The 9,735-nt window shown below is 40.3% G+C and overlaps 1 protein-coding gene across 1 annotated transcript; it reads left to right on the top strand.

Moving 5' to 3' along the window:
• The first annotated feature begins 366 nt into the window (after positions 1 to 366).
• LOC145164446 (uncharacterized) lies at positions 367 to 1,604 on the top strand. Its single transcript, XM_079083162.1, has 4 exons — positions 367 to 621; positions 729 to 749; positions 971 to 1,343; positions 1,474 to 1,604. The coding sequence occupies exons 1-4, from the start codon at positions 367 to 369 to the stop codon at positions 1,602 to 1,604; spliced, it is 780 nt and encodes a 259-aa protein (XP_078939288.1).
• Positions 1,605 to 9,735: the final 8,131 nt, after the last annotated feature.

Raw genomic sequence — 9,735 nt, 5'->3', positions numbered from 1 at the left:
GGGGGTGTGGAAGCTGATGAAAATGGTAAGTTTTTTTCATGCTTTGTTTAATTAAAATGAAGACAATTGATGATTCATGGGGTTAAACATGAAGGAAATTGGATTACTGAACCCAACCAAGTTAAATATATATTTTTTAATTTCTACAAAGACAAGTTCAAAAGATTTGAAGGCTCTCCTGTGGTGCATAGAAGTGAATCGTACAAATCTTTGTTTTTGGAGCAAGTGTCTTTTTTGGAAAGATCGAGTGGTTAGGAGGAGGTCAGAGAAGCAATATGGGCCTGTGGTTCGGATAAATCTCCTGGACCAGATGGACTCACTATCGCTTTTTATAAAAAATATTGGAGTGAATTAAAAGATGATATCATGGCTTTTGTGATCCAGTTTTTTTCTACTGGAAAAATCCCTTCTAGCTTCAATTCTTCTTTTATTACTCTTATCCCTAAGGTTGAGAGTCCGGTAGTGGTATCTGATTATCGCCCTATCAGTCTGATTGGGGCGCAATATAATATTATTGCTAAAATCCTTGCTTCTCGGATGTCTTCTATGATCGATTCTATCATTAGCTTCGAGCAATCTGCTTTTATCTCAAGTCGACAGATTTTTGATGGTCCTCTCATGGTCAATGAGATTACTGATGGGTTCAAACTAAAGAAGAAAAGTTGATGGTGTTTATAATTGATTTTGAAAAAGCATATGACTCTGTTTGTTGGAAATTTCTTGAACAGATTATGTATTTCATGGGTTTTGTAAGTAAGTGGGTAAACTGAATTTGTGGATGCCTTTACTCGACAAAGACATCTATGTTGATTAATGGAACTTTGACGGATGAATTTATTATTGAAAGAGGTCTTCGTTAACGTGATCCGCTTTCTCATTTCTTGTTTATTATTGTTATGGAGGTGCTTCATGTTGCTATAGAAGATGTTATTGCAACTTTTTTTCGGGTGCTAGAATTGGTTCCTTGCAGGTGTCCTATTTTTTGTATGCTGATGACATCTTCTTCTTGACCAAATGGTCTTGTGAAAACGTCATTGGAGTGGTCAGATTGTTGCTTTTCTTTTATAATGTTTCTAGTCTTAAAATAAATATTCATAAATCAAGTTTGTTTGTGGTTGGTGTTGATGTTTCGGAAGTTAGTAGATTGGCTGATGTGATAGGGTATAAAGTTGAAAAACTATATTTCCTGTATTGGGGTCATTCATTGGGGGTCAGTATGGCTGAAATTAATAGTTGGGATTCGATTATTGATAAATTCAAAAAGAGGTTATCCAAATGGAAAGCTAGTATGATGTCTAGTGGTGGTAGATCAACTTTGGTCTCTTCTGTTCTTGGCTCGTTAGGTATATATTATCTTTCGATGTTTAAAATGCTGGTCCAAGTAAAAAATTAATTAAAGACTCTCTGTTCTAGTTTTTTTTTTGGGAAGCGATAATGGTAATTCTAAAATTCCTTGGATTTTTTGGAATAAAGTTTTAGCTTCTAAAGAGAAAGGTGGAATTGGTATTGGAAGTCTAGATGCATTTAACTTTGCTCTTCTTCAAAAGTGGAGATGGAGATTTGTCTCTAATCAAGAGGCTCTTTGGGAGAAAATGATTACATAGATTCATGGGGTTGATGAGGTTAGAGGTGTAAGAACAAAATAGATCTAATGCATAGGGACAAGGTTTGATAACTCAAACCATGAGTGAATGCTTAAGATCAATGGCTGCTTACTAATAAATGTTCTAGTCAAGCCTGGAAAGACCAGTCAAGTCTAAGTTAATGTATTCAACAAATGATCAAGTCATAAATGAAGAATGAGAATGGATGATCAAGGTAAAGCTAATAAATGAAGAACAAGAAGAATGTTTGAAAGAAGTTTGAAATAACTTAGTAAATGCCAAAAGTTAAGTGAATGATCCGTACTTGACTTTGTATTGAAAGCTCCTATAAATAGGAGTGAAGGTTACAGTGAATTAACTAGAAAACTTACATAGGACTGGACAATAGAAATGTTTCTGACATTCTGATTGTCTAGTATTACAAAAGACTAAGTCCTATGAAATGTCACATCAATACAAAGACAAACTTAATAAATGCACAGAGACAAAATATTGTTACTCCGGATCAGCATCCATTCCAGACATGAGAATCATTCTGGAGTGCCTTCAGCTTCGCATCTTCTTCTCTTCTGGTCCGAACAGATTCCGGATCACTCTTCACATTTGACTCCGGACCATTTATTTCGGAATACATGTACTTCGGAATTTAGACTTAGGATTGCTAGAGGTTCACTTTCAGGTTCCAACAATCTCCCCCTAAGTGAACTTAGCAATCCATTCAATTATACTGCTTCTTCCTTGATGAAGGTGTAAGCTCGGAACATCCATTCTCTGACTTCAATGTACCAGGTCAGTTGACTTACAAACTTTGCTTTGAACTGTTCCAGAGCTTTAGACTTTGACGCACCAGAGATGAACTTCCGGAGTGCTTTGGTTGGGACTAGGTGTTTGTCAAGGACACGGAAAAAGTCCTTGTTTGTCTTCCTGGTTGTGTAGACAAACCCTAGAACCGGGTCATCGATTAGACCATTTTCAAGCAGATCAGCTTCCGGAAGAACATAGGTGATCTTCGCAATGAAGTCTTCAGTTCCATAGAGATGAGCCAGCTCATAGTCGCATCTGCAAAATTCCGCGACGTAATCTTTGAGGAAGCTTAGAGCAGCATGAAAAGCACCCATGCCAATATCGTTGTTTTGCATTCCTCGAAAGTGAGCAGCCAAAGTCAGACTGTCATTCGGATTCAAGGAAGGGAAGTCTGCATCAGTAATGGTTCAGTAGGTAGGCTTGTTCCGGAAGACGTGAAATCGAAATAGTGGGCAGTTTAGTTCGAATTTCACTAGGATTTTTCTTGCAAATCCTTGGACTTTGGTGATTCTTTTTCTAGTCCATACTTCCTTAAACAGTTGAGCATTCTTGGAGTAGAATGTTTCAAGCCTTTCTCGTTCCGTCCGGAGGATCACTTCCGGATCGTCATTTGGGTGAAGAGGAGAAAACTTGATGTAGTACTTGCTGTAAGGAGAGAGAGGAAGATCGAGCTGTTCGGAATCGTTGGTGGGAACATCGTAGTACATGTACGGAACGATTTCGAGATCACGGAGTATGCCTTCACGGCAAAGAGGAGATATGCCACACATCAGATCAGGATTATCCTTAAGAGATTGGATTCGGATGCTGTCCTCCAGAGCCTTGTTGATTTCCTCCTGAGACCATCCTTGTTTTTGCTTGAGAGGATGTCCGGGGTGGAAGGCTTGTTGTTCAGCAGTCATTGGCATTTTTCCTTTGTCTCTTTTCAGTGCGGCCATGACGACCTGCATGTTTTCATCCACCACAAATTCCAGAGTGGGGTTCGGAAGAGGATCTTTCAGAATGTCATTAGGGATCCGGAGTAGAGAGCCCTGGTCTATTGCAACAATTTTTGGAGACGGAATAGGTGGGAGCATAGAAGGATTGGCTCGCAAGGCTTCAGATGTAAGGAAGGATTTGGCTTTGGCCATTTGAATGGCCCTTTGAAGAGTGTCTGGTAAAGAGGATAGCCAAGAGGTTGCGGACCATATCCTCTTTTCTTCCTCGGTCAATGCCTTTAGGAATAGCTTCTTCGGAGCTTCGACACCTAGAACTCCTTTGATGACATATTTCTCTTCATCACTGTCTTCTTCATCATCAGAGGAAATTCCTAGAAGTCCGGAGACAACTTGGACTTCATCGTCGGAATTCAAGTCTTCATCTTGGAGTGTGAACTCCGAGGAAGGTTTCCATGGTCTCCTTGGACCTTCTCCCCCTCTTGCAACAGTGGAGCTTGGAACCGGTGCAAGTAGTAAAGATTCCTTTAGATCTTCAAACTTGGAAAAGACTTTCTGAAGGCCCATGTTGAGTTGAAGAGTGAGGGTATCGTATGCTTCGGAAGTGGGAGCTTGAGCAGCAAGGTGATCGAACAGATGACCGAGAACAGCTAACATCTCATCAAACTTTCAATTCGGAACATCAACGATGTTCCAAGGGGATCGAAGTAGCTTGATGAGGACTTGTTGAATTATAAGGTTCATCTCATCCTTCTTCTTGATCTCCTTCTCCAGCCTTTGGATTTGTTTCTCATGACGAACATGGGTCTTCTTAATAAGATCGTTGGTAGCAGACACCAAGTCGACATTGACTAAAAGACCCACACTTGCTTTCATAATTAAAACAGTTGTTACTCCAAAACATGCTACTTGCATATTCACTAAATAATATTTTACATTGATAAGTTGTTTACATAAGACTGGATACAAACCGACTATTTCAAATTTTTATATGTTACATAACTTCCCAGGATACTATAAATTATACATACGTGAGTACAAAAGACAATAGTTTCAAACTATTCAAAATCTTCCAACAGTATACGATTATACTGGTTACTTATCTCCTGCAATTTGTTAAACATTGAAAGGGGTAAGCGGTGACGCTTAGTGAGTTCAACAATAGATACAATATAACGTTATGCCATATATATATATATATATATATATATATATATATATATATATATATATATATATATACACTTCAATATGGCAGAAGCAAAGAGGAACAAGAAACAACAAAGGCATATGTGAATCATGTGACAAACTTTCCATATCAATCAATGATTTGATACGAAGATATACGGTCAATAAAGTTTCGGCCCAAATGGAACAGAAGACATACACCTTCTGATTTAAATATTTTGCTAGAATATACAGGCTTTTAGCCCTACATAGCCTTATGCCAATACCAGAAGTTATACGAGTCATGCTCTACATGGCCAAAGGCACAAAGCCAATACCAGAAGTGATACGAGACATGCTCTACATGGCCAAAGGCATAAATCCGATACCAGAATAATATGAGACATGCTCTACATGGCCAGAGGCTCAAAGCCAATACCAGAAGTGATACGAGACATGCTCTACATGATCAACAGTATATAACCAAAATAACTCAGGAAAGCATATAGCACATATAACACATAACATACAATTTTTTCTATATATTGAACTCACCGTGAAATAACTGGGGGTTAAAATAGTAATTTGGGCAGCACTTCGTTACTATAATTGACTTTCTTCAATGAAAACCGGGAGTTTTCTTGAAAACCGGGCACTGCGAGGGTTGGGCTTTAAAACCGAAAAGATAAATTTTTCGGGGTCTTCGGGAAATTCGGGGCGTGTTTCGGGCGTTGGAAATGATCGCGGGGCTTCGGGGGAAGTGGAAGTAGCTCAAATATAAAATTAGGGGTGAAAAGTGGCAAAAATTCCAACAAAAACCGAGAGGTCTCGCACCCTTTATATAGGTGAGAGCCTCGGATCCGAAGCAAGAAGAAGGGGGCAGGTGGCTGCGAGGTTCGGAACACGCGGCAGAAGGGGCGAGGCTCGGATGCGATATGGGCACGCGTCGGCTTCGGATTGGTCCAGCGTCTCGGATGACGCAGCTGCTTCGGACACGGGGGTGCACACGCGTCGGATGGTCCTTGGCTGAGTCATCGACGTCGAACACGGGGCGCGCCTGATTTGGCTCGCATCGGATACGTGTCGCACGAGGAGCGAGGGTGACGTGGCCGAACTCAGGCCATGCGATTTTTCTCGGATTTTGCAATTATTCTCGATTTTTGTGCCAAAAACTTCTAAAATCCATAACTTTCGCATACAAGCTCTGTTTTTGACGTTCTTTATATGCACGCGTAGGGAACATTATGCTCTACAACTTTCGTTTAGACTTGGTCAGCTAATTTTGACATTATTTTTAATATTATTATTTTTAACAGACCAGGACAGGAAAATCCGTTAAAAATTCGTAACTTCTTCATCCGATGTCCGTTTTTGTCTGTATTTTTACCGTTGTACTACTATTGACGAGACCTTAGATTCTCGTTTATGTTGTGTCTGCTAAAAATCACTCGTTCTAAAATTCGAGTTTTTAGTTGTCTACTGCTAAGCTGAAACTTAGAAAAATCATAACTTCCTCATACAAAGTCAGATTTGGGCGTTCTTTTTATCAAAATTCTCGGTTTAACAAATACTACGACTTTTATTTAGATCACAAAGGCTAAAAAGTAGTTTGTCAAAAACTCACTTTTTACGTCATTCGGCGTCGTGCCGGTTTTGTCGCGGATCTTCGATTGGTCATAACTTCTTCGGTATAACTCGGATTTAGATGAGGTTTTCGCCTAAATGTTTCTAACGAGATTCTTTACAACTTTCAATAATAAAATTTTACTTATTTCAAATTTTATATTTTTGTTGAATTTTGATATTTGTCTTTTAATTGAAATCTCATAAGACTTCCAATATTTTCCGATTGATTCTAAACATAGTTTTACTTCATTTCTAGTAAAAACTATCCGTTAGAACTCAATGCTCATAATTATATAATATTTGATAATATTATAACATAATAACTGAACGTGTATGTTACATGGACTTTGAGCATAGAGGTGATTGTGGCGAGATAGTGGTCAACCGAAGCATCATATTTAGCTTCAACTTCTTCCATTGAATGCTTGAGGCGGAGAGAGATCAGTTGATCTAGTTGGGCTTCTCGTTCCGCAACTGCAGGTCCGGACTGTTGTGAAAGAGACTGAAGGTAGGCATCGAGTTTGGAATCAAGTCCGGAAACCTTTTGATCCATCTTTGTGGTGAGATCTGTTACAGATGTTTCGATTGAGTAGACCTTCTTCATAGTATCTGACACATTGGTTTGAATTTCGAGGAGAGTAAAAGGATCAATGTGATCACCATCAGAGGATTCGGAGTCAGAGTCTGAATGTTGCGGCGGATCTTGTCGTGATGAAGTATGTGTAGATGGACCAGGCTTAGTAGTGGCATCATCTTTACGTAGCTTGGAGTTGGATCCACCATCTGGAGTGGTTGAAGAAGATGATCCAAAGTCAAAAGTAGACTTGGAGGTTGATGGCTTGGATTGAAAGTGGATGGATGACATGAAGTTTGGGTCTGGAACAGATTTGCCTTCATCAGTGATCATTATTTGTTTGGAGAGTTCTTCATCCGAATCAGTTTGGAATACGTTGGTGTGAGTGGTGATGGTAGGTTGTTCCGAAGCTAGTTCTCGATTGGCATCATCATCTGTAGGAGGAACATATGGAAGATTGTTTTGATGAGCTCTGTTGTACATTGAAGTAAGAGTGGCCTCCACTTGAGCTCTTATCAGATCCGGACGTCTGGAAACAACCTTGTTAACATAATCTTCCCATTGGGGATCGTTAGCACCTGGTCGTCCTGTACACCTTCAGGGTATCAGACTAGTTGAGGCATCCAGAGTCGGAGGGATTGCTCCAGCTCCAGAGTGCTTGGGGTCCGAAACAGGGGTTCCGGAGTGTGTGCTTGCGTGAGAAACGAGAGGGATATAAAATGAGACTCTGCAAGGAACTATGGTCAACACCGTCATCACCTTTTTGGGAAGGTGAGGGTGGATTATGTGGAGACTCCCAGTGAGTGTGTGCAGGTGATGTTGAAACATTGAGGGGTACCTCAGATGAGTGGGCTGGAGGGGTGTTCGGATGGCCAGAGTCAGTGTGAATGTCATGAGCATCTTCCTTTGGAGAGGAAGAGCTGACTTTGGTTCTCTTTTTAGGCTTTGGCTTTGTGGGAGAACTCTTCCGTTTGGCAGATTTCTTAATCTTAGGTCCGGACGTGGGAGGATTGGCCTCTTCCGAAGTGGGCTCAACTGAGACTGGGGCATGTTGTGTTGGGTCAAACACAACCGAAGTCTCTAAATGTTGTTTCAAATAAATAGAATCGGAAGGGATTAAGGCCAACATGTGATCCGGAAGTCGTCTAACCGGACCAAAGGAGGATTGGTCCGGAATCCTATAAGCCTTGACAACCTTGAATGAAACACATACCTCTGGAGGATCGGTGGAAAGTGGAATTGGTTCGAAAAGATCATGGAAGAGTTGTTGAATCGTCAGTGCCCAGAATCTAGGGCTTGAAATTTCGTTATCCTTCCTCTTGATGGCAAACTTACAGAAATCTTGCCATAGGACCTCCGGAAGATCGACTGCATTTGTGCGTCCGGAGAAGATGCTATAGACCACATATAGCCAGTCCATACCGTCGTGCTTGTCGGACAACCCTCGAATGATAAAGTGCATCAGCACCGTCCATAGTCCAGAGATGGCCGTTTTCTTGAAGTTTTTGGCCCTGTAATCTTGATTGTAGCCAATGTGATTCAGAAACGTCTGAAACTCTTCAGTGGTAGGCTCTTGAACTCTAAAACCCTGGGGGTTTTCTTTCACGCCGATTGCCTTTGGAAAAGTAGATTTGTAGATGGGAATAATTCGATCACCAATGATTTTTGTCTCTAACACACCGTCTACTTCCTTGATTCTTGTGAAAGCCCTATGGAGATGATGAAGTGGAAGAGTTGGTTCAGGAACTTTAGTGAGAGGGATGGAGATGGGATGATTCGCGATAAACTCAACCATAACACGAACAGATTCATCGTAATCTTCAGGGTTTAGGGAAAACAGTTTGCGTCGTGTCTCTTAGAAACGGTTCAGGGGAGGTTGATGAAGATGAAACTTTTTATCGTTTCTTCTTGGCAATGGACTTCTTGGGAGTTGAGGCGGTTGGAGAAGTTTTTTGTGGTGAAGAATGGGAAGCCATTGTTGCAGAGTTATGAATGCTTGATGAACACGAAGAATGCAGATAGAATTTAAGGGTTTAGGAAGTATTGAGCGCATAAAGAGGTAAAAGGGGGTTTTAATTGGTATTTATAGGTAAGGGAAGTGGGTCAGGCTAGTGGGGTAATGATGAGGATCCGAAAGTGAAACGGGTTGCATTAAATGAGTAACTGGTTTAGGGGGCTGAGTTGACCTGGGAGGTGAAAGGTGAGGTTGTTTGTTGCTTGAAATGGAAAACCCTAAACGGCGATTCGATGGTTGCTTTATGGGGGCGTGAAATTTTGTCACGAAATACGAGGAAGATAGGATAAGGATATTCTTAAAAAGTAACCTTTGAAAAAACGTTTCACCTTATTAACCTTTTGAATTCCGGATGAGCGGTTCCGGACAGAGTATGATCCGGAGGATAAAGAGTTGTGCTCCGGAAGATGGTTGTTTTGAAAAGTGGTCCGGAATGAGAAGTAATTCGGGGAGAGTTTTGATTCTGGAGTCAAAAACTTAGTGTTATTTTGGAAAAGATTTGTGATTCCGGAGAAAAATTTCAGTTCGATTTGGAAAAGGTTTGTGATTCCGGAGCAGAAATTCCGGAATAATGATTTTCAATAATTTCCGGAGTGAATTGAAAAAGTTTCCGGAACATGATTTTGAAAGCATTCCGGAGTGAGATTTTAAATAAAATTCCAGAGCAAGATTTGTAAAGCATTCCGGGGTGAGATTTGAGAAACCTTCCGGAGTGAATTTTGAAATTCCGAAGTGCAGAATGCAATACCTTTTCGGAGTGGAATTTCGGGATGACATTATGATGTATATTCCGAGATGAAAAATTCGAGCATTATGACAATGTGGACTTTAAATAATAAACAATCAGGATGAACTGTTCAGCTTAAAACTCAAGTGATGGTCAGAAATAAAGACAAGTAAAATGATCCTATGTATTCAGAAAGAAAGTAGTCCCGAGATGAAAATTTTGGATCGAAACTAATTTTCTTTCGAGTAAGTCTATCAAAGAGAACAGGTCTCTTGAAAGAGTTG

The sequence above is a fragment of the Lactuca virosa genome, chromosome 3 (genome assembly GCF_052849685.1).
Source record: "Lactuca virosa cultivar CGN04683 chromosome 3, Lactuca_virosa_CGN04683_v6, whole genome shotgun sequence".
NCBI classification, from domain to species: domain Eukaryota; kingdom Viridiplantae; phylum Streptophyta; class Magnoliopsida; order Asterales; family Asteraceae; genus Lactuca; species Lactuca virosa.
Note: the sequence above shows the minus strand (reverse complement) of the source record. Positions and strands in the feature narration are given on the sequence as shown.

Bases quoted from the DNA above. Each gene is read 5' to 3' on its own strand.
- LOC145164446 (XM_079083162.1), top strand. From the start codon at position 367: ATGGCTTTTGTGATCCAGTTTTTTTCTACTGGAAAAATCCCTTCTAGC. The intron at 622-728 runs GTCAATGAGATT...TTTCTTGAACAG, and splicing joins TTTTTGATGGTCCTCTCATG to ATTATGTATTTCATGGGTTT. The intron at 1,344-1,473 runs GTATATATTATC...TTTGGAATAAAG, and splicing joins TTCTGTTCTTGGCTCGTTAG to TTTTAGCTTCTAAAGAGAAA.